The following is a 26,900-nucleotide window of genomic DNA, read 5'->3' on the forward strand; positions in this document are numbered from 1 at the left end:
TATTCTGTATAATATCATTTTTATTGTTCTATTTAATATTCTACCACCTTTTCTATAAATTATTTTTGCTTTTTCAAAATTTTTCTGGTTGAAAATTTAAATTAATCAAAATTTTTATTTAATTGAATATGTTTCTCTTAAAACATTGTTTTATTGAAAGAAACTATCATTCAGAAAGGACCAAATCTAGTGAATATAGGGGCTAAAATAAAGCTTTTATTTTTTGCCTATTCATTTGAGATGGTCTCTTTTCATTCAATGCAATATATAATACAATCGATTTAAAAGACTTATATACACTTTTTCCATCACTGTTTTAACACTTTAAAATAAATAATTATTTTGGAATCCCACTATACATAAAAAAAAATTAGCCACTGTTTTTCTTAGTCACGTTTGAATAGAACACATTTTTCGTCACCAGTGATCATATTTAAAAAAATGTCTGTAATTGTTATTTTTTCGCAAAACAGTACGTGTGTTGTTCTGTAGTGATCAGACAATTAATGAGGAACCTTAACACCTTTTTTTTAGCTCTTGCCAATATTTTTTTAGCATTTTTGAGTAGTAGAATACGAAGTACTGATCTTGTTTGATAATTCTTCAATAATTATTACTGGATTTGCTTCAATTTCAGTTCGCATAACTATTTCAGTGTCTATTTCAAAGCTCATTCATAAAATCAAAAACACCACATTTTATTTTTTTAAACATCTTAGGCATCGTCATAAATTACACTAATATTTTTTATAGCAGCTGTTGCATTTATTTTTTATTGAAATTCATACGATATGTTTTTTGAGGTATAATTTTTTACCATAATTCCACGATCAGGTAAAAGTGTTTTATTTTTACATTAAATAAAAATCATTTAGGGTCACAACACAACAATTTAAAATACATGTTTACTACTCAAAATATTTTTTAAGTAACGAGTTAAGTGAACCTTTTAATCACAGCAGCATTTAGCAGTATATTTTAATTTCCACTTACATGTTCATAGTAATGCTATTTTCTTTTTTTTATAAATATTATTGTGAAAAGTAATATAATATATTTTGATATATAACGCTAATATAAAGAAATTAATTTAAGCATAAAATTTAATTTTGTCTTATTGGAATATATTTCTTGTGTATGTAAGATTAGCGAGATCAAAGCAATCTCAGGTTTATATTGAATTTAAAATATTATACGTATAAAAATATTGTCGTCATGAATATGTATTTTTAATGCGATATTTTTGATGTAAATATTACATGTTTTATATAGAACAAGTATAATATTATCTAGGTGTGTTTTTATATGGAAAAATCCGCAAGGATATGCAAATTTATTGAGTCAAATTATGATTATTATGTTAATAAGGATATCCTCGTAGTACTAATTTCAGTATCTTAGCTCTCCCTTGGGTATTTTTTAAAGCAATTATCCGAGAACTCGTTTGTGATAATCGCCGCTGAGATAATCGTCTTGAACATAGTCGTTTTGTTGTTGAAAATATAAAAGTAATTGAGTTAATAATAGATCAATGCTTATTATTGGACAACTAAAGACTAGTCTTTATTTACATAAATAACTATTGATATTTTTTTTAATTTTACGAGTTTCATTTAATGACTATATACAAATAAAACTCAAAAGGGGGCCGCAACAATAAACATATCTCTAGATTATAAACATGTAAAGACTTAAAAAATTGTGTTACCATATTAAATTGTGTTATTGTTGTGATGTATATATTTAATCATATATTTAAGTTTATTTTAATTTTTGCTAATAACTAATCAAATTATCTCTTAAGGTATTTTAGTCACAAATATTGATTTATATGTTTTTTTTAATAATATATGAAACTAATGACATTTAAGAAATTGGTGCTTAATTCTACAAATTTAATAGTGTTAAACTAATGCAGTTAACCACGAGTCAAATTAAAACAAAACAGTTGCTAATGTCCCTATTATTATTTGTTGAGATAAAACATTAAGTTATCTTAGCAATTTCATTCCCAAAAATCATAATTTGATTATAATTTTTTTTTTAATTTCATGATAATAAACTTTAAATGGGTGTAAAATATACTAGTCATTTTTCATGATTATTCACGAAGCTTAAAACAATGTGTATTTATTTATAAATATAAAACAAGTTGTTTCATCTTTGTGCAAAATAAATATATATTCTAAGAAACATGTGTCTATGTTCATATTTCAGTTCAAGAGTATATCAATCCTATTGCGAGTTAAAAAAAACCGGAAGAGCCCTATCTCATTGCTTTCAACGTTGCAAAGAGCTTTTCGCCCTCGTCCGATATAAATTGATATATTTTTCAAAATAACTCTCTAAATGCCTCTAAACTCAGCCATATCGGCACGAGTACGTTTTGTCAATTTCCGCTCCTGTTAAATCGGCTGTAAAACTCTTCGGGGTCATCCTGTACGGCACGTACGTGCCCCTTACGTGGCTCAGGGTTAATGACGCAGGATTTACAGAGGGAATCTTCATCATCAATTCAGAGGACGGCTCCTTACTTTGTTTTATGGATAGGGGATGAAGAGCGGACAACGTGCGTAAGATGTACCTATGTGCTAGTATGTAAAGTTACTGTCGTTTGTGCGACTTTTACTTTTTCAGGCAATTGTCCAATAAGCCGCCGTGGACATTGGCCATTCGAATATTTCAATGCCTGTTGATACTGACACGGTATATAAAGGCGTTTCAGTGTAAAAAGCCGCCGATTTCTATGTGGGGTAGGAAACAATTTATTTATTTTAATATTGTAGTATATTTAACAGAACTGCACAATTTACTTATACGTTTTATCAATGTATTCATATTAACGTAGAATATGTTATTGAAACAAGTGATTAGCTGACGCATTTCAAAGTACTACTTAGGTGTAACATAAAACATCGTAGTGGAAAATTTTTTTATATTACCACTAAAACTGCATTTTTATTTGAGCAAAACTTATTATTTTATATTACTGTATACATGTATTTTTTATTTTATTTTATTTTACTTGCTTAAACTACAATTCAAATTAAAAACTATATGTGTGAGAGTGATATACAGTTAAGTCCTTAACTTCTGGAAGTTTTTGTGTAAGTTATAAAATCACGCAAGTCAACAACTTTTGAGTAATTTTCGATATAATATAATTAAGTACAAACTAATAATAAAAATACGTAGATTTTACTTTACTGTATGCAGTGTTAACATTAAAGCTATCTTCTCTTTCTTATAAATTAATATATTTATAACATGCAATAGATTTTGACACTTTCATTAATCGTTTTTGATCACATTTAATAATTAAGCCACCTTCTTGTATCAAAAATGCTTTTGTTCCTCATTTTTTACTGTTCTTTTGAAAAAGAGTATTTTTTTTGAAAAGTTTCATTTGAACCCTTTACTTTCAGGTTTACATTAAGTTATTTGTTTATATCAAAGTTCGTTATTATAAACAACTTCTTCGGGTTGCGTATTTTAATTCACTAACTAAGAAGTGAGCTTATTCATCATATAAAATAGAATATCATTTATTACTTATATTTTTTACATCTTATTACATCATTAAAAACCAAGCTAAAAGTGGTTTGTAGTTAATCATTTTTTAACGTGTGTATCACACATTGATCTGCTGGGGTTTCAACCACAATTTGTTTCTTATTAACGAGCATTTGAGTAAACGAAAATATATAATATTATAGATCAAAAAAGATTGCGTTAATAATTGGAAATATTTCACATCTATATCGATACGTTAATCACCCACATGTACCACAAATAATACTCTTTGTTCGGAAAGGACGCGCTCTATACAATACATTTTGCCTTGCGCCTCATATTATTGATTATTTATCATTGAAGTAATCAGTTTAACCGTTTCTATTTAAAGGAACATGAATGCACACATCGTAGGTGTGTTCAAGAAACGATGCAATTGTCGCACAAACATCCGCATCTGCGATCCGCAGCATTATAATACATGGGAAACGCATCTCTCCAATGAGACAAGGTTGTTTTAGATATAGCGAGTCTTTGACTTGCCTAAATTCGTACTTTAGCGATTTTGTAAAAAAAATATTTTTAATTTTTCAATAACAAACGTACTTTTTGAGATATTTGACTCAAAAGTTTGTTACGTGTGTGATTAAAAGCTAACGAAACATATGGATCAAGTCACACATTTAAATTATTGTTATTGTTGAACACTCTTAATACACTCTTCAGATATTTCAGATTCATTGTAATACACTTGTCAAATTCTTAACGCCTTATATTTTTTTAATCCTTTGTTGTAACCTGACGAGCGTAAGCCAAACGTGTTGAAATGAAAATAAAGGTAAATTTGAGTAAATCAATCAGACAAAATGAACACCTACAAGTATGTATTAACCACCAGATTAAAAGTCTGGGAATCGGTGACATTATTATGTGTAATATTCAATATATGTTATTGCAGATAATTCTTAATAATTAGACAATTTTAAAAAATGAAAATTTGAGTGCGTTATTCCGTTCTTATATATGTATAGACTTTTTTGTAGTTGTAGTTGTTATATATTACATATTAAACGCAAATTTCTTATTAAATTATATTATGTAATATTGACAGTGAACATAAAAATCAAGCGAATGTGTAAACACTTTTATTTGTGTATATATATAATATATTAGTAAAGTTAGCTGCATAATTAGTTAATGATTCTGAAGCACTTTAACTTATAATTCATTAAATAATTAGCAAAATATTATATGTACCTTAAATATTTTATAATAAAATCCGTAGTACAAATCACGGGTAACCATTTTATATAATACTTGATCTAGTACGTATTTTTTATAATTAAACCATAGTAGTAAATAAAACGCATATCTAATATCTATAAAAAGACAACAAACTATGGATAAGTAAAAAGGTTTATAGGAAATAATAAAAAATACGAAATATTATATTTTTTTGCTTGTGTGCCATTTACATTTATACCGATAATATTATTAATAATTTTGATATCCCAAGAGCCACCGGACTGATGAAAAAATAATATTTAATTCACTTACAAGCAAAAGGTTCACTACTACTGAATTATCCAATGACACGCGCCGTTTACGCACGCATGATTCAATCCTATGGATACGTGTGATGGACAAATTTCAGGGATGGCAACTTCATTTTGATTTATAATTTTTAATTAAAGTTTAATTTTCAGTTCTAATAAACTCTACATATAACTGTAAATATTGTAAATATTGAAGAATATTTCTTGCCATAGTATTATAACTATCGCGTTGTGGCGAAGGTGACAAAGTTTAAAAGACTGACAACCCTAACCTCCAGATCGGCGATTTATATTGAATACAAATTGCCAGTCCAGCCAGGGACATTCCTGCGTGTTACCAGGATGTGTTGCCGCCTTCGAAAGGACACTGATCCCACACTGCAGTCATCTTTCTTTTCAGTCTAAAGAAATTTCCTCAAAATTCAACCACTAATCGAAATGCGTCGCGTACACCACCGGACACATTCCTGTTTATGTGTCATCTTTAGATTCAAACATCATATTTATAGTTTAACATGATGTGTTGACAAAACATCAAAAAACTCTCGACGCCTTTGTTGAGCACGGTAGCACCACTAGAATTTCAATAAAGCACCAGACTCCCGGGAATTTCAATAAAGCGCACTAAAATTCTGCGTATGATATTCAATACGTGTTTATCGCCTCAGATTTCTGGGTTGATTACAGTTATATACATAGTGTGAGATATGTTTTCTCGGAACGTTTAATATTCACTCCTCTAACGACAAAAGGTTTATTGTAATTTTGAGCAAGTTTAACGTGTGTGCTAATTTATATGTTATATACAGGATATGGAATAGCAATTAGATGATTTTTAAAAGGATATAACATAATTTAATTAATTTCATTGATAAGTTGATATCGATGCATGCTGCTGAAGGATCAGTCCATAATATAGAACATCTGCTTTATTTATTTATTTTAAATAACTAGAGAATTCGCTGCAAGCACATGTTCTAAAGTCGGTCCTTTATTTTTCAAAGACTTCTCAAAGACTTTCAATCTGCTTTTATGGTCCATACTTACACTTTGGACCATATCAATTTTTCTTATTATATCGGATTCGCATTCATTCTATATTTTATAGATTAGCATGACATTCATAATTGATCTTTCGATTTTAAGAACTTATACGTTAAAGTATCTTTGCTATTTTCAGTATTATTTGTTATAATTTTAGACAGTGAATCTAAGGTTTTATAATTGAAACCACCGATTTAAACCCATTCATCTATTATATAAATTGGCATCTAATGCCCTTCACATTATTAATTGTTTGTTTAATAAGTTGCGAGGTAAAACTCTACCTGTATCAATTTTTATACAATTATATAATTTATCCGTTCTATATATGTACATATGTGCTATTGGGCACTTTACAAAAGCAATCCCAACCTACTAATTTCCAAAGCAAGGGAGTAGCTATAGTAAAAAACTCTTGACTTTTTAAAATAATTTAAAAATCCTTTCTTCTTTCTTAAATCTAGGTGTACTGATGCAATACAATTTTTAAAATACATAATTATCTTTCTGGCGTGGAATACAAGTGAAGGATCCTATTCTTGAATCTCGTGTTAAAATCTGTGATCAAAAATAATCATTCATCAATAAGGATAAACTAGACAACAGTGGGATCATACAAAGGCCCTCGTTACGAGTAGAAAAAGTAAAGGGTTTCCCATAAATAACACGCAAGAATTTTCCGGTACATTGAATGAATATTTCTTTGTTACGAGACGGTCACGAGAAACAATATATTACCGGAAGACAAATAGCACCGTAAGGCCACAAAGTCCCGTTGCACAATTCGACCTCGGAGATGTCCATCAAGCAAATGTCACTTTCTGAAATTTCGTTGTTCTAAGAAGTGAGTGCAATTATTGGCTGGATGATCACTGCATGATTGTGATTGGTCAGAAAGCTTTGCAGGCTTGGACACACAAGGCTGGTCGCCAATGCAGACACCGGCAGATACTAGAAAAGACTAGCAGAAGACAACATACGGTCATGGATGATCACTACGAGCACCGCAGTAGAGAGGTATCAACCTTCTCTATAGTGTCGCTACCACACCAATCAGAACTCTAAGGATCTTCCACAGACATCATCCATGCGCCAGCTTCTCCACCACTACCAGAGAAAAACATCTCGCCCATCATAGTGTCATTAAATTATTAAATTATTACTAATTTCCACCTGTGTCTTACTGGCTGCAAAGTCATGCGTTAAATGATTAAAAATCCGTTAAACTATTGCTTTGATAGAATACTAAATAATAATTTTTATTGATTTTGCTAGTTGTGTAGAATTTAATCTTAATTATATAAAATCGACTGCTGTAATCTATTTTATTTTATGAAATTGACTTATTTTCCAATTGTATTAATTAACTTGATGACATTTTTATGTGCAGTACTTTATACAGTTTTTAATAATTGGGCTGTTCTATCTGTCCTATCTAAAAATATCTCTGCACAAAAACAGTGTATTTTTAAAAACATCATATATTTTTCGTGAGTAGCACGCATATAATATTTGTTATTTATGTTACTTTTATGTACTCTCAGTTGATTTTCCAACGGGTGGGTTAGTAATCAGTAAATAAACATTATCCCACAAATTATTTTATATTATACCTTTGAACTCTCTCACATTTATGTCTTCGATTCAAACGTTTTATGAAATACTAACACGCAAGTACTGTGTGCAAATATAGCGATGAGGCAGAGTTAATTAGCAAAAAGAGTCATTAAATTTATTACCCGGGTAATTAAAACACTGTCGTATAACGGAATCGACGGCATATATAAAGAGACCAATCGTAAAAGGTCAGAATTAACGAGCGTTCATAATATGCATACATATTTACCCACGAAAAGTCGGAATGATATCTGGTCCGTTTTCTTTTGCAATAAACGTAACAGGTTCCATACACACGATATATATGCATGCATGTATACATACTATGTACATGTAAGGAATGAAATATTTTTTGAAGCGATGCTATCGGCTTCTGTGGTGTATTTGTCATACTTAGACGGCGAAGTCTCCTGTCGTCCTCGAAAATTTACCGGTACTTGTCCCACGGAGGCAGTTATAGTACGTTATCCACAAATTTATCGCTCCCTATATCCCACAGGGCTTACAGCCGAGCCCAAAGTACCAGCCCACTATCTCATTTCTGATTCCATACATCGAATTTATCACTGTTTCGCTATTTATGCTAATATCGTAATCGTCGATGACAAATTGACGCGTTGTGTGTTTGTCGTGTTATCCGCTGAAATTTATTTCACTACAAGATGTCTTATTTTTATGCTGTTTTTAAAATAATAAAACATTAGGAACAATCAAGAACAACTCAAAAATTCACGTAAATACCGACCGAAGCTACCTATTATTATTTTTTGCCAGAACCGAAACTTTTATTGTAACGTAAATTAGAAAAAGGAATCTAAACAAAAGTATTTCTTAGTTCATCATTTGTTACGTTACCATAAACTTGAATCAACTTCCTGGATAATTCGATGTACGGCAATTGATGCTGATGCAGCTCTAAGATGTGAAAGTCACAGATATGTTTTTTTTAAGTAGAAAAGCGCATATTTATTCAAATCGTGTATTCAAAACACAGGTATTTTTCAATGTTCTTTTTCTTTTATTGATTTTACTGAACAACTCTCTAAATTATTTATTGGTTTAAAATTTTGCCTAAATATCAATATATATTCAGTATAGTGGAACCGTAAAGATCATTTCTTATTTACGAATCTGTTTTAAATCGCTTTTTAACTATGTTTCTCTTACGAGCTTTAAGGAATATAATGAAGAAATAAATAATATGCTTGCCTTTAATATTTTAAACGTCGCATGTGTAAATATATATACTATGTATATCTAAGTAAGTTAGTCCAAGTTGTTAGCTGCAAGCTATTGACTTTTTGCTTTAAGTGTTTCAAATTAAACGTAAGATAGTTGTGTCAGTAGTATCATAGTTTAGTATCTGAAACTGAATGTTTATCTCTTCGACAACTAACATATCCTTCGTAAAGATATTTACATTAGAATCAACCCGGTGTTGATTTTAATCGACTTGCACTGCAATAGGTAAAAACAATGTTTAGAATATCTTCAGCTACTATATTTATCAATATATTATCTATTAATATTAAATATATTATTCCAGAATATTTTTTTGAGATTGAATTTGATTCTGTTTTAGATCAAATAAATTGGTCCTATTTTATTGATTTATAAGCATAGACATCTACTGCCGCTTTTCGGCCACTTTTAATATTTAATATTCTGTATACGATCACGTTCAAACATATTTACATGCTTGGTTTGCAACATTGTCATATCGACCGTGGTGTGTTTACCAATCATGCATATTTTTATTTATTTTACAATATTATCTCATAGCTAATTATTATTAATAAAATTTATATACATAATAAAATTATATATTAATATATAATTGTTTCCTACTTGTATAGTTTTAAAAATATTGCAAATATTCGCTTTTTAAAATTTAAATGATATCTACAAGATTTCAATGAGAAATTTATATCGGTTATATTGTTATTAAACATACAATCTTGTTACTAAATAAATAATGATTTTATGTTGTATTATGCAAATAATAATTTATATTAAGACGATACATTATCTCTAAGTATGAATTTCTGGCAGTGACTATTTTTATAGCCCTTTACTTGATATACTTGTCAATGCGACTCTATAAATCTGAATCTCAGTAGTACAGAGTTGCCTCCAAAAGATGCATTAAAACAATCTCAATAAAATAGATCATATACAATATCATATATTCGTGGAAAGAACTATTATAAATCTGTAGTAATCTTTAGTAGTAAATATAAAAATCATTGTATTCATATAGTCATATATAATATATTAATATGAATTTATGGTGAGCTTTAATAGTAAATAGAATTTGAAGTCATTTTAAAATCGTTTAAAACATTGTAATAATTGACTCCATAATAAATGAAACTATTGCCATTATTTCGACATATATGATTATTAAAAGATTAATAGATAAAATTAGATCTTAGTTGGGTTCATTTTCTTTTGTTTTTTTAATATAAATGATATTGTAGATGTTGTAAAACAGCACAAAATTCGTCATTTTTGTAATGGTATGAAAGAAGTAGTGAAAGTGCTAAATAATTGTATTTTACATAATATATACATATTTTAAATCAAACTATTATATAATACCATTGCTTTATTCATACAATTTAACTAATTCAATAAAAATATGTATTACATCAGATTTTTAAATCTACTGATCTCGTTCTCGAGAATAAATATTATGAATAATCCAGATGTAGGATCGTTAGTCTCCTCCCATTTCCCCATCTAATTGTCATTTAATCTGTAACTTTCACTGGAACATTCCACTTTACTTTCGACATCGAGTACACGAAATATAGAATCAGATACTATATCCTTATACATCACATTGACTGCTCGCATCTATGAAAGTCGGCGTTCGCGTACCGTCTATCGTCGTTCAACAACGGGGTTTTTCATAGTGTCCAGTATAAAAACTTGAGTGTATTATATATTACATGATGAAAAGTAATTGTTATTTTAGATCGCTGAGATGTTAAGAAACGACATTTAAAATTTATGCTTGTTTTTAACCAGCTCATTTGTATTTGAATCCGCAGGTCTCCGAGCACGTCATCGTCGCGATGTTCGTCTAGCATTCGTCGTGCTACACCATCAGCATGCAGTGGGTGTGCGGTGCAGGCCGCGTGCTCGCGTGCCGCGTGCTGCTGCTGGACGAGCGCGAGCAGTTGCACGACGTACAGGTAAATGCCCTCTTACTCTTCAAAAACCTCCCATATTCTGTTGTCTGGCCCAGTCCATCAATGGCCGATAAATCATTGTGAACGCTATTATTGTTATTATTATTATTATTATTATTATTAGCTCACCTTGTACAAACACGCGCGCGCCGGTCGAAATAACAACGTTTCCTATAATGGAAATCACGATTTCGATATTATCCGTCGTCAGATAACGATCTTGAGATCGTTTCTTTCATTGTGGAAGGACTGATCTTGTCCGTTGTTTAAAATGAAGCATTGTAAAAAATCTTTTACACAACTTTTGAGAAATCTCCGCAAGAGAATATTATTAGTCTTTTAAGAATGATATTAATTAATACTGTCAATTCATGCGGCACCCACTTATTCAGATATCGCAGTAAAATTACGAGAAACCCACACGAAACTAATGCTTGAAATGTGATTGGATTATTTTACACAATGGCTCTAAATTGTTCTTCGTTTATAATGGTTTTGGGTCTTTATCGAGACTCATTGCCGAAATTTATATTTATATTATAAATTTATATAAATGAAAATTAAAACAAATCATTTTGTGTATAATTCAATTTATACGAAATCAATTTCAAATCCTTTAAAATATATTGCAATAGTCTCCGAGTAATTCATAAATTTGCAGAACGAGTACTGTTTGATGTTAAACGATTTTCTTGGACACTTTCCTGAACTTCATTTTATTCGTGGCAGATCCCTTACTGTTCATTGCTGTTGAAAACGTATATCTAAGTGGCAAATTAATTGACCAATTGTTTGTGCGTTTCAGAATATAATAAATTTTCGCAAGTCTTTTTAACTCGCGAAATATTTACTACTTTACCGCTGCTCTCTCACGATCTGCTTCCTATTATAATAAATACACACGTACAGAGTGTACGAAAAAAATCAACGTCGACGTTCCGTCATCGCCCATAAACACACATTGTACTTTATCATGTTCATATATATATGGTACATAAAAGGTAATCCGTTACATGCACTTTATTATGTACGTGATTACGTTTCATTGTGATGAATCCGTATTGAATTCTCACGTTATCACGGTACCTACTGATTATTATTTGCTTGTAGAGCTTATTACGCTCATTCACAACTACTGTATACCGCTATAATTGATCTACATCTCTCCGGTGGGTGTAGTACTGTTTACTGTTGTTGAGGAGCACAATCGCGGATTGATGAGTTCAAGCGTGTGGGCTTTAGATTTTTTTGCTTATGCAAATTGCCTCTTGCGGCGCATAAACGAATAACTAAGGGAGCAATAAGCTGGGAAGTACCCTTGAATGCGCAAACTATTATCACTTGTTCATATAGACTGTAAAGCCACATAAACGATTTTATGAAGTAGAGACTATTGCTTTTCAAGTTAACAACAAACAAAGTATTACGTGTAACAATAAGTTAAAATTTGGATTAGGATATTGGCATGTAAAGAAAACATCCCATTGAATACATCTTCATATTTTTTTAAAATAAAATCTAATTTATTTTATATAAAAGTAATTTATTGTTTGTAATTAATTTACTATATTTATTATTTGTCATGTCTGTCAGGTATGTCAGATGGTATAATTCATCGTCTGGTGTCGTCAAATCTATAGTCGAGTAGTTCGGTTGCCATTTTGTTTTGGTGGAGTTTTAGTCTGTCTCTGTATGCCGTGTATTTGTTCGTTATTTCAGCACAGGAACCACATGCACTACCCCAAAGTTAAATCCCGTAAGTTCATACTGGTTTGATTATAGTTACTTACTTAGATCACATCTCTGTAGTTTGAGTAATCAATATTTCTATTCTTATTAATCTGCGTTTTAGATAACTGGGTTTCTGTCTGAGGTTTCACTTTTACGTTTAAATTATGTTAAATGTAGATTGAAGGACATGCATATTGATTTATATTACTTTTTGTTATTTATAGCGCTGCAATATTGTCTGAAGATGCTACTATCGTTTTAATTATATTTTTTATAAATAATATTTTCTGGTTTTGATGACAAAGGGTGTGGCTTTGTAGTCTATTGGACATCAGGAAAGCTGGGCACAGTTTATTTTATACTCATATATGTATGTGGTGGAGTTGAAATGGCGGGTTTTGAAAGTCCGAGAGTCTTCACTGGCGTGTCGAGTTGTATTATTGTTAGCTGTAATTTCGGTAGAGCGGCTGGGATTGTCGTAATGCGTCCTCACGATGCTTTCTGAACGATCCGCTCATATCTCTAGTGTGGCAACGTCACAAATGTGTGCGTCAAAAGAGCGCTGCATTATAAGCGCTGCGTCATAAGAGCGTTTACCAAAGTAGCGCTGTAACAAAATAGCGTGCGTCAAATGCGCAGACAGCCATATGAGCGTTTGACAAAAGAGAGCACGTCATAAGAGCGCAAAAATACTTTGAGAAAATCAAGTAATGAATATTTTAGGAATTAGGTATACAAAATATATTTAAATTGCGAGAAATTCACGAGATATAGGCGGTAAAATTAGTATTTTATGTGCCAGAGCGTAATGACGATTCAAATTATTAGTCAATAAAAACATTATTATTTATTAATTATTATGTACATACGAAAGTATGGCTCCCCCTCCCCATACGTACGATATACATATATTTTTACTAAAATGAAACGCTGATTTTGAATTTATCATTACATTTCGAGTGGCGTAATCGAGTGGCCCTCCGCATCGCAAGAGGAGGTGGTGTCTACGAACACAATGTCATTAGTCAAAGGCATAGAATGAGCTCTTTTCATCATTGGCGTTACAATAACAAAAGCAAACGGTGATTCATAATATTTAATTAAATGTCCTGTATATTGGTATCTTCTCTTTCAAAATCTGCAATTGATAAATGCATTATTATTCATAGAAACAACATTGCAAACATATTCATCTTCAATATAAATTACCTGGAGACAGTCGTTACGTGGACCTAAAGTATAATCTCTCCATTTTTCCCTTAATGAAGAACATTATGCATTTTTGGGTTAATTGATGCATCTGCCATTTCTATGCTACAATTATCATATTGTAATAGCAGATGAGCTTCGTGATATTTCATAGCCTCGCCAACCTTTAATCCCATATCAAAATAGTCATAGAACTTATTTTTGATATGTTCAGATGGAGGCAAACAAGATAACGTCTCTGCGTTTATTATAGGGTGACTATGGTCTCCGATAAACTGTATTATTGTTTGATATCCGTTCTTAAAATTTAAACAGAATTCTTGTACATATATATAAATATCAAAAGGAAAAAAACATATTGAAATTACCTTCAAATATTTATCACGCCTCATTGTGTCACAAGTCACCTTTTTTACAAGAACATCTATTTCAGCTTTGCAATACAATTTTTTTGATTTACCATGCGCTTTTTTCGAAGGGTCAAGTTATATACAATAATTATATATAAGATATATAACAACTGTTATCTATATTATTAGTTTAATTAGAGTACTTACTGTGAAATATATCGTGTGGGTTTTTTTTTCATACTCTTGCAATTCCAACTTGTTCTGGATTACGCACTGTATTCTTTTATCCAGTGCTCCGCTTCCTCGTTCGTCTTTATATTACATCGAAAAGTTTCAGTGTCAACCTCGACGTAGTTAAAAGATTTAGGAAAATGTTTATCAAGCAAATGACGCCCACGCGTAAACGACCGTTACAAGCAAACGACAACGCACTCGATTGACACTTGGGGGCAGCACCGTCAACTACACTCAAAATTTGCATTTAAAAAATCTATAATTAGATTTAAATAATATTTTTCATATAAATAAAGTTGAAATCATCGACATTATACTTTAAGTAGGTCAACAACAAAAACAAAGGTGACCTTCGTGTCACTCTCGCAATAAAATATATCGAACGAGAGATAGATATTCTAAAAATAACTTGCATTAAAATAATTCGAATTAGAGATAAATATTTTAAAAGTAGACAAATGTAATCTGAGGTGCATGACATTTTGTATTTTTAATCCATTGAGCATAACTTTGAACTGTCTGGATGCATCTAGAAATATTAAAAAAAAATACCAGTAGGTATGCGACCTCGGTCGTAAACGGTCGAATAAATTGTTTTGTTTCATTTTTCTCGAATAAGTGTTTTCGATGTTTTTAATTAGCAGTGCATTATAAAGTGATAGTGTAATTTAGTGTATGTGTTAGAATTAAGCAGTGTATAGTTCAAATTAGTGTTTATAGTTAAATTTTGTGTATGCAAGACCGTTGCACCAGTGTCCCTTCTAGCGCGGGCCTCGCGGGGGGCGGGGGGTGTGACGCCGCGCCGTGGCCCGTCAGGATATTGACAAGGTAATGTCTAATTTTCTGTGTCTTTCGAATATAGTTAGCCCTTTGTGCTAGAAAGTCGACAATTGGTCGACATCGAATTCCATCCGCTGCACTCGTACGTCGACGAAACTTTCAATGCATTTATTGGCTTTGTGTTCGAGCTAATTTTGCCAATTTAAATTTATTAATAGTAAAAAAACTTGTGGTAAACACATTTTAGTAATATTCAATTTTTAACTTATGCGAATAACTCAATAATAAGTTTATTGTAAAATATTTCATCGTAACATGGTCGTTTCGCGTGGTGTTAAGACCAATAACTGACACCGATAATTTACGGTGTCAATTACTCATTTTTTCCTTCGAAGGGTGTCTATATTTATATGATATGGGATGAAACGGGATTATATGCTCTAATTGTGCATAATTCTTACTTAATATTGTATGTATGTTATGAAATAAAAACGATTAGAAAAAAAGAGCGAGATGCAAGCAGAGCTCGCTATCTCGCTCGCACTATTCAAATCAGCGATTGACAATTATCGACAACTCAAATAATAATATTAGTCTTTTCGAGCTAGTAAATTACTAACAATTAGTAGCCTGTGTTTTAATTATTTATAAATACATATATTGATTTATTTTTACAAATTATCCATATAATTTTGAATGACGATATAATAATGGATCTTTAAGGAAGTGACGATCAATTTGATATTGACCGTGTTATTATTACTGTGACAGTAATAGTAGTAGGAATGATATCTAACCACTTAAAAGAAGATGGATTATGCCAATATTTGATGCAAATAATGAATACGAATCTTATTATAATCTTAAATATTATGACAATTAATTGGTATGGTGCGCCAAGTAAAAATTGTTAATCTAATTTCATTGTTGTGTGAAATACTATGTGTAGTCTTACTTAAGAGACGTGTTGGTTAATCTTTTTTGTATTTTTAAAATGAACGCTAGAATAGCCGCTAAATTGTGCAGCTGGTTGAAACCTATACATTATTAATAGATTTAAAACGGCAATAATTTTCTGAAGTATTTCCTAGCACACTAAAAGCAAAAATATATATAAAAAAATAGGATAAAATAATATTCTATTATAAACAACACACGTAGTATATTTATATATATTATATAATTAATCAAGTTTGTTAATTTCGCTCGATATTTGAAAGAGTAAGTAGCGAAGGGTCAAAATAGCAATATTATTATGCGTAGAACAGAAAGTTTGTCTAGATAGCGCGCGTCCTTTCCAAACAAAGAGTAGCTTTTTGGCGATACATGTGTAAAATTAACGTCTAAGGACGGATGTCTTATTATGTGGTCCGTGCAATATTTATAATTATTAACGCAATTGTTTGGTCACGAGATCTTTCTTTCATTGTTGTGTGAAATATGTGTGTAGCCTTACTTACGAGACGTGTTGATTACTCTTTTTAGTTGTTTGAAATAATCGTTAGAATGACCGCAAAATTGTGCACAAATTGTGCAGTTGATTGAAACCTCTACATTATTAATAGATTTAAAACGACAAAAATTTTTTCAGAATTTCGTAGTACATGTAGTATTTTTTTATAAACAATATACGTAGTATATTTACAACATTATACAGTCAATCAAGATTGTGAATTTAGCTCGATATTTAAAAGTGCAAACCTAAGTTTTTGCTCAAGCTCAATTATGTTTGGTTAAAGTTAGTGCTAAAAAACTTCTCGAAGACATTTTTCTTTAACTGCAATCTAGAATAACACACCCGATGAAACTTCCATTATTCAATAATTCAATGAATTTGTAGGGAAAATGCTTTTATAGATTTTTATTTGCAAAGATTTCGTATCCAGTCGTATTACTTTGAAGTCTTTTTATCCATTGTAACTTGTAAAGGTATACATAATAATAGTTGTTTGATTGCTTCCTGTTTTAAAAGGTATCGATTTTTTACCTCATACTTTATACATACATATACAAAAATCTTAGTGGCATTAAACTGGATAACGATAATAAAGTAGATTTCGCCCAGAAAATTTTAAATCTGCGTTTACTGAACCGATTTACGGATAATCCGATAAGTAAAGACAGATAATTTGAGCTTTTTTCTTCACTTGAATGCATCTACGGTCAGATTATGGCACTGTATAATTTAGAAGCACTCTTAATTATTTTATTTGTAACAAATATTATTTTATTGTAATGGAATAAATATGAGACAAAATGTAGAAAAACATTTTGATTATATGGTGTTACATAACTATAAATTTCTTGTGGTGGCCGTTGATACCTCTGCACATTTTAACTTATCTTAAATTTAACCCTAAAATTTACGATGGCAGAAATTTGTACAAAATGAAAAATTTAACGAAATTGTATTTTATTTGAATTTAAAAAAATGGCAACTACTGCCAATAAAAACATTTGTGACGTAGTGTGTGCTTAATTATATATTTGCAAATGGCAATGATTGTTTTAAAAAAATAGTAATAAAATACCATATCAAGGATAGTCCTGGATGTGGGAGACTAGAAAAGATAGACGAACATTTCTTATGATATTTTGCATCAAAGCCTCTGAAATTTTATGCTGGTAGAATTAAAATAATGACCGAGAGGTGGGGGGAAAAGGGTAAATCTTCAGAATAAAATTATATTTTAAAACATTTAAAAGTGTTTTTTTATGCATTAAATAAAAAATATTTATTTCGGGATTATCAAATAATATATTATAATAAGATTTTTTTAGAATTTGTTCTTATTTTTAATGTTTCGTCAAAAGCATATATAAAATTCTGTAAATTATATTACAATACTTTAAGTGTATAAACCACACTTTATATATTATATTATTACAAAAAGTATTGTGTTGTGCAATACGCAACTTTTAATTTATATCAGAACAATATATGTATGTACGACTTAGCTTATTATTAAAATCGCAGACAAAATTATTGTAATTTACCTTAAATCTGCAGTTCATTGCATAAATTGTCTGTATTTTCATTTCAGACCTACATACATATATTAATAAATAGAATTATACTCATTAAAGAATTCATAGATATTTTTTTATTAAAGAAGAGAATAAAAGTTACGGTCCTTTTGTTAAAATTGCTAAAACAATCGAATTATTTATTTACCCATTAAATTTGGTAGCTTTTTGAAGCCTTAGTTCAAATTGAATGGTCAAACTCATTAAAAGTTAAGCAATTAACTGTTGCAATTGCCAACTAATACCCAAGTTGAAGCTCTATAAATTCGCTAATTCGCTAGAAGGAAAATATGTCATGAATGCAATAATTATTATTTATATGAAAAAAAAATCAATAATAATACATTCGCAAATATTTTAATATTACAAATTGTAAATATATTATTAACAATTATTTTAAGACAATGACCATATATGTGTACAATGCAGACGGAGATTTGTGCAATAAAAACATCCGCAGCATTAGCATGCAAGCTTTGTACTTTTCTCATTCAGAGCTCGGATGTATAAGTACACAAACACAATATGTGCACTCCTCTGTTGTCCTTCAATAATCCCCAATCAGCGTTTATCCACGATGCACATGGATAGACATTAAATAAACAAATTGCCCGTTTTGACATGTATCGGTGGGTTACAGCAATTGCGGTCGATGTGGCAAATGCATCGGAAGCCATATTCGCAGACACAGAAGTTGGACCTGGTAGCAGTCCCAATTAGTAAGGTCACCCGAGCGTAAGGAATCCGGAATAATATTGCTTCACAGGAGAAATGCACGAATACACTTTTACACCGAGTGTATCCTTTGTAGAAAAGTGATGCGGAGGCGGGTAGGTGGATGGAGAGTGAGAGAGAGAGAGAGAGAAATGGCGACGGCCATTCAGTAATGAAGCCAAACTACGACACTTTACAAGTCTATAATAAACATAGTCGTTAGAGTGATGCGGCCACGGAAAAGCCACAGGATATTTTGTAAATAAGGCTATTTCTTTATTAAGTATATGATGATATTGCCAAATGATGTTGTGTTATATGTGATCCATACCTAGAGTTGTTTGGGCTTAAGACTTATTGCAAATACACTTCGAGAAAGCCATTATTATTAAATTCACATACATTACGTGTTTCATCTGAAATTTTTAAGTATTTCTGCATAGATCTTAAAGAGTACCATCAATGCATTTCAAAAAGTATTTTTTTTATTATTCAATATTAAAATTGGTACTTTTAAAGTAGTTCCCATTAGATATATTACACTTCTTCTCAGATTTGTATGAAACAGAAAAAGTAACACTAGCAACAACCATGATACTAAAAATAATGAAAATATGTCTGACTTTTTGACTCTTTAAATAAACTGAATATATTCAGTATCTTCGGAACGAAATTAATTAATTTGTTAATGAACTGACTGTTTCAAACAGCATCGGTATTTCAAATTAAATTTAAATTATGTCTATCTGAAAGTAAGAACAGTAACTTAATTACTGAACAAAGTCACGTAAACAGCAAAAAATATTCAGCATTAAAAGCAACTGCATTTCAATATATTTGCTACTCTATTTTCAGTTGATATCAATAAATTGGTTGCAAACTAGCAGAAGTGTCTTATAACTGCATTATGAAAAATACCATACACTCTAATAATATGCCCTGTTTATAATATATCTTTAAAACAGTTTACTTAATCTCGTATGAAGCATATAATTTAAATCTTTTTTTTAGACGAGCATCTTTAAAATACTCTTTGCATCGCTATGTATATTGTATGATTGCACTAATATAGTAAAAATAAGCTCGGTGCTTAGATTTTACCCTTTAAAATAAATATTAAATTATACATGCGCCCTTGACAATTTTTTGTCGGGCAATGCGGTTCAAAATATCTAAGCTGTTGGACACCCCTGCTCCAAAGCAATATGTGCTTTAATATTTTGATCTTATAATGCGTTAGTGCAGTTACATAAATAATTTTGTAATACTTTATTTTTTGTAGTAAGTGTGCTCTTTCTATTAAACATCAGTCTGAGGGCCGCAATAGCAGGAAGCCGCTTAGACTGAAAGTGAAAAATTTTTAATTTTAAATTTGTGCTTAGAAAAATTTATCTTAATTTTTAAAATATAATTAACTCTTTTCTCTGGTTGATTTTAATTTTCCACCTCTAGAAATATTTATTATTGTTTTCGAAAGTCTTTTAATTTATTTGCGATTGGTTTAAATCCGAAAGTTCTTGTTCAAATTGTTGTATTCTTAGCGTACATAGATTAATGCGTATTTTTATTTTTGGGATATCGTCCCAAATATATATAAGGTAAAAAGGAACGGCCCAAGCAAATTTCCTTAAGGAACTTCAGCTGGAATTTTACGCGGATTTGAGTGTTCATTAGTCAAACAATATAGCTTCTATTTCTTAGGTATGCACGTATAGATGTAGTATATAGTTAAGGATTTATTTTTGTGTCGCTTGAGATTTTTATTTATATCTAACTTTAAAAGATATGCTCCATCCAAACTATGAAATAACCATACTCACTTAAGTGTGAATTATATTTATTTGCGCTCTGCATTTCTTTCCTTAAATGTTAATTTTTTATTTTTTGTAATCAAGTTTTCTTCAGTGCGAACATTCCTCCATTCGACTGCAGTACATTAAAAATATTTATACCTTTTTGTACAGCTTAGTACATACGTTAAGAATTCCGAAACAAGCACATTAAAAATCGATTGAAATTCCACACATTCTCAAGAGTCCTTTAAATGTATGAATAATATTTTTTGTATACATGACTCACTGCATTCAAAATCCATCTAAGGTGTAGATATTCTTACTGGATACATTGTCAGAACATTACTATTTTTTCGTGTGAAGAATGAAAATGTAAAACTGTAAAGAATATTTTTTTTTATCAACATACAAGCCCCATTGCATTAGGAATGCATCGAAAGTGCGAACATTCCTCCTTCCAGCCGGCGACAATGGCGTAGGATTTTTTCTTCTTCTATATTGTTTGTCCCCTTCGACAATGGCGCGCTGATTGCATTCCCGTGACAAATAAAACAATTACGATTCACAGCCAGCACAATGAGGCTGGTACATCCATCATCCGCGGAAGTAGGGAAACAAAGAGGACTCATTTGCGATATTTCACCATCAAGTCGACCACCGCCGGATCGACGCCCCGTAGAGCAAAAATCTCTCCCCATCTTGATGGATGGACCCCTCAAAATAAAAAAAAAGATAGCGCCGTGAATCATCGCGTGTCATTTTGAATTGAAAAATTCCGATCTGCATTGTAAATAATGGGTATTTTTCTGGGGGAAAATTCCCAGCGAATGTTAAGCATAAAAAATACTATACTATAGTTGTACCGCAATATAACAAACGCCGTCGCTTTTGACTTATTCATGATACTCCAGAGCGGCTCAACTGCTTGTTAGTTCCATCCGATACGATGAATTCTACCCAGATCGCCTTTGAGCTACGGTTTATGCAAGATTGATTTTGGTGCTTAATATGAAACGAATAATATTTTATGATAATATAAGTAAAACTTTATTTAGCTACACACTAGCGCAGCACTGCTGTGTAGCTACAATTATATTGCATGGTTTCGTTCACTTGCCCTTAAAAATAATTCCAAGCTCTTAAGTGCAAGTGTCTTTATCCAAAATGTTCCCACAGAGATCGTACAAATAACACTATGATACTGTGTCATTTTCTCAATTACTACGATTTCGGTGGGAGCATTTTAGCTGAATAAACTTCTACTTAAAAGCTTGGAATCACTTTTAAGAGCAAGTGAAAATTCTCTACACACATAAACGACGTCTGAGAAAAATTTTCCAAGATGCTTGGCTTTGTTATAAGAAACGCATTTCACTTTAACGATCCATCAGTTATTTTTGTTCTCTATTACAATTTAGTTCGCAGCGTGCTTGAATCGGGCTCTATAATTTGGAGTCCCTGAACAACCAAATACTTCGTCTCAGTCTAAAAAGGGTTTTAAAGTACCTTTATATAAGGTCGCTAAGCGTTTTTTCAAACTACTGAAGGATGCTGTCAGCAATCAAATTATTTTTGAGGAATTTCTATTTTGGGTTCCGGGGCGTCATTGAGAATCACGATCGCGTCCTTGATGCCCGTTAGAGCCAGAACATTCGCATGTATTTTTTTGTGTATTGTACAATGTATTATTTATTTTTTTGACCATCTTGAGGCATTGCACCTTATGGGTCACGATATTTTTAACTTAATTAAAATAAATAAATATCTTGAGCGTATTATACTTCATAATAAAATTGTTTTACAATATTCGTTAAATATAATATATGTATCGTTTAGAATATGTTTTATGTTTCCTTCAATTTTAAAATATGTAGCTTTAAATCAATCATATACATATGTACATGTACGTATTATCAATTTATTGATATCAACAAGCTGACGAAAATTTTAATATATATAATGGTTGTGTAATTTTTGATTTATTTTGTTTATTTTCTTATATCTCATGTCATACATAAATCAAAATTTCATTCTCCCATGTTTTATCCTGGATAAATTATAAATATATATATAATGTATGCGTACACGCATTTCTCATATTATATTCATGAACTCGCAATACATATTTTCGTGTTCCAATTATCGAAAAAAAATTGCAAAGCTTTCTTCGTGAAAGAACATTTTTCGTATCTCATATTTTGTGCGAGGGGGATAAAGTGCGCGAATTACCTTCATCCAAAATATTCCAAACAAATTAATTAGCGTGCGTAGGTATAATGTTGTGCATGGATTTCATGAAAAATTCATCATCAAAGAAAATCCGCAGCAAAAGAAAATCCCTCTTCGAGCTTCGTAATTACGAAAATCTCATGAAAATTCAAATTACATCCTACTTTCTCTCACAACGTTACAAAGCTGCTCTATGTGTTTGCGCTCGTAATCGCTGATGATAATTATTGCCAAATGCAAATTCAAGTGGTTGCAACTGTTCGTCGCACACTGTGGCCAAACGACCGATATTGTGCCAATAATAATTTCGTATAAAAATAAATTAAAAGATGCAAAATGGGAGACATTAAAGGATCTTATTTTTTATTATTATTTCCGTTGTATCGTGACAGGCGTTTGCCTAATGCGTTACTGCACTGGAATCGTCCTTAATTAAACCGATATATCTTTGGGGCACAATGAAGAACAAAATACTAAAAATTCAAATATTTTTTTTATTAGTAATATTATTTAATTACACGATATTTCTGACCAAATTTTACGGTTTTAATTTATTAGTTTAAGGTGAATTTTATTTTTTTATGTGTAGTACTTCAATAAACATTTAAAGAGTTAAATCATATAATTTCGATTAGCTATCGCCATATTAGTTTATTACTATCATAAGGTAAAATATTTAAAGAAATTATCCTTATGAGTTTAAATGATATTAATAGTTTGATGAAGCATATATGCGCTAATTTTAGTATGAAAAGCGTACGAACCTTCTATTGTTAGATATAGAAAAAGCTTTCGTCACGGTTTGGCATGATTCTTAAACCATACAAATATAAGACCGCCTACTATATGTTACACTTAATACGATCATACCTGAAAACTAGAATATATGTTGTTTTAATAAATAATGCACACTTGATACCGAGTAAAATTCCAGCTGGAATTCTTCACGGAAATTTGCGTGGGTTGTTTCCCTTTATCTTGTGTATTAATGATATCGCAAAATTAATAAATACGATACAGATATTTTAACGTATGGTCTCTAACTAATCGGAAATAAATAACAAAAATATTTGCAAAAGGTTAATAAATATTTCATAAGTTCGAAAAATAAAATTAACTTAAATAAATGGGAGTCAAATATATTTAAAAAATGTAAACAAACTTTGCCACAGTATCTTTAAAATGAACAGGGCAGTAACGTAGAATGTAAATCTAGCGTTAAATACAACATTTTAGAACTTTTCACTAACGTTCTTGCTGCCATTGCTACCCTCAGACCAATATTTAATAAAAGAGCGCATTCACTACAGAAACTATTTTTTTTATATACTTTATATTTTTTTTATAATATTACTTTATATTGGTCAACAAATACCAAGAATAAAAAAGCAATGTCAAATTAATGATAGAAAATATTTTACCTAATACAATACCCCACTAATCTCATGTATCGTAAACTATGATAGAAACATACTTGAATTTAAATATGAACACAAAATGCGAAAGTACATATTGCTTTAGAACTTTTTAGATTATTGAATTATGACTTTAAGATGTTTTGCCGCACTGTGCGTTAACGTGACGTTGACAAAAATCAATTTTGAATTTACAACGCCGTGAAAAATTTCGCCGTGGAGCGAAATTGATTCCGTGCCAATTTGCGATTGTTGTGTCGGTTCGAATACATTATTCACACGGGAGAGACTATTGTTCCCGAAGATTTCACGGGAGCTTTCGAAATTCGCTTTGTTTCCAACTGCCGCCCATGACGGGAATAATTGTCGAGCCGTGTCGATTGTCACGATTTGCACTTTTTTCCATGACGTTCGATTTGTTAGCTCTGCGCTGCTTAATGACCCTTTACGCGTTTTTCGCTTCGATAAAAAAATTTGTGATTTTATTTACGAGCTTTTTGACGTTCATAAAGCTCCATCAAATCTTGCGTCTCTATTTGCATTTCGTAAAAATTGATTCTGTATAATGTCAAACGTTTCAATTTGCACGCATATATATAGGATAGGTATGGTACTAGTGAGTCGAAGCGCAGTAAATTCTAATAAGTTTCGTTAACTTGAGTTCATGATCGGGGATTTCGAAGCCGTTAGGATATTGTTGTTTATTATCTATGCGCACTAGTTTTACCGCAAAGCTTACAACAGTATCATTCTGCAAGCGGTGCTGTTACACGATACACACTTCTTGAGATAGTGTCTCAAGATAAACAGCACACAAGTTCCTTTTGATAGTCCCAAGATAATGTACAATTTTAAGTATCGTAAATTGTAATTCTTAAAGATCGTTTTTATATATGTAAAAAATTGCGAAAAAATAGTTTTATTATATATTTTAGAAAATATTTTAATCTGACTATGTGTGGCCTGTATTTATTTGTTCAGTAATTTTATGTTAGTAATTTATTCAAACGGTTAAAATTTTTGATAAATGGTCAATAGTTAACCGGCCACCATATATATTAAATGGTAAAACATATATTAAATGATCATTGATTTTATTAAATAATTAGTATTTAGATTTTATATAAATATATTTGATAAACATACATATATAAAACGGTCAAATAAATTTTACTAGTTGGTTAAATTAAACTATTAAATCTGTTAGTTTAATATCGTATGCGTAAAATTCAATACATTAGTTTTTGGTGATGAAAAAAAATACTTAGAAAAGAATCGTTACTGATGATAAAATATAATTTTTGAATGTATTTTTTCAATTTTTAATAAAATAATAATATATTAATATATAATAAGTATTTTTTTAAATATATAATAATAAGACGTATAAATCTGTTTTATTTGATAAATTAATCTATTAATTATTGAAGTTTTATAGAATACACTGTTACTAATTGTTAATCAAAAAGTTACTAGTCGATTATAATTACAAACTGTCCGTTTGTAATTAATAATTGATCATACATTATTAACACTACTGACAAATCATCATTTTTTTAATATGTGCAAGCCTATTTATTTATTTTATAATAACCAAAACTAAGCGGCACGCTGGTAACGCATCTTGGTTGGACTGCGGCGGGAGCTTAACGGCTGGCGGTGCCTCGTCCGTAGATCATTTACGTTTTCACCATCAATTTAACATACAACTTAATCTTTCAACCTAAATGGCTTGAAGCTATACCATTTTTTTAATAGTTATTAGAAATAAAACTTTTGCGAATTTTCCTAATGCTAATATAATACATATATTAGCATTAGGAAAATATTATTTATATTGCTACGCATTACTTTTAAAATTTATAAAAATTAATATCACTCCAGAAAACCTACGTCTTAGTTAGTTATTATTTTCTTATCTTGGGTTTTCCAATGACAAATTAAGCCATCTGGCGCTCTTTATTATGCCTTTTATAAGATGGTCAGAAATAAATTAAATGCAGCGATAATATAATTTATTGCCTGCACTACACTCAAGTTGTCCGAACCGAAGTTTCAACTGAAGTAGGCCGAGATCTACGACTTCGAGTAAGCGACCACACTGTCGCAAATTTCATATGCCGTCCGGACGGCGGCAGTGCATGACGTTTCTACGGCGGCTTCTGTCACGTACAGTTGGCATATTTGCGCGCGATCGAAAAAAGTGCCAAATAATCGCAATTTTAAATTGTCACATTATTAAAATTACGCTACTGATAATCATAAAAGTTTGTGTGGGCACTCACCAATACAATATCAGTGAAAACTTTTCGGTCGTAAATATTCAATTTACACAAAATCTTTGTCGGCTTTTGCAAAATGCCATAAGGCATAAAAATGATACTTCAGAATACGAACACCACATCTGTGACTATCCTAGAATTTGTCGCCATCGATTCTAAATAAGAATTCGTTATGGTGTGACATTTATATAAACCGTCCCTTTAACTCG

At 30.8% G+C, this 26,900-nt stretch overlaps 1 protein-coding gene across 5 annotated transcripts in view; it reads left to right on the forward strand.

The window, feature by feature from the left end:
* Positions 1-26,900, forward strand: part of LOC148237899 (band 4.1-like protein 4A) — a 264,159-nt gene that overhangs the window by 19,520 nt on the left and 217,739 nt on the right. For all 5 annotated transcript variants that reach the window (XM_088181479.1, XM_088181483.1, XM_088181481.1 and 2 more), the window contains exon 2: positions 10,787-10,930. In XM_088181479.1, the coding sequence (XP_088037605.1) occupies positions 10,847-10,930 (84 nt within the window). In that variant the 5' untranslated portion in view covers positions 10,787-10,846. The remainder of the gene's footprint in view (positions 1-10,786; positions 10,931-26,900) is intronic.

This window comes from Plectrocnemia conspersa, unplaced genomic scaffold, assembly GCF_051122295.1.
Source record: "Plectrocnemia conspersa isolate PC_06_02 unplaced genomic scaffold, ASM5112229v1 ptg000002l, whole genome shotgun sequence".
In the NCBI taxonomy this organism is placed as follows: Eukaryota; Metazoa; Arthropoda; class Insecta; order Trichoptera; family Polycentropodidae; genus Plectrocnemia; species Plectrocnemia conspersa.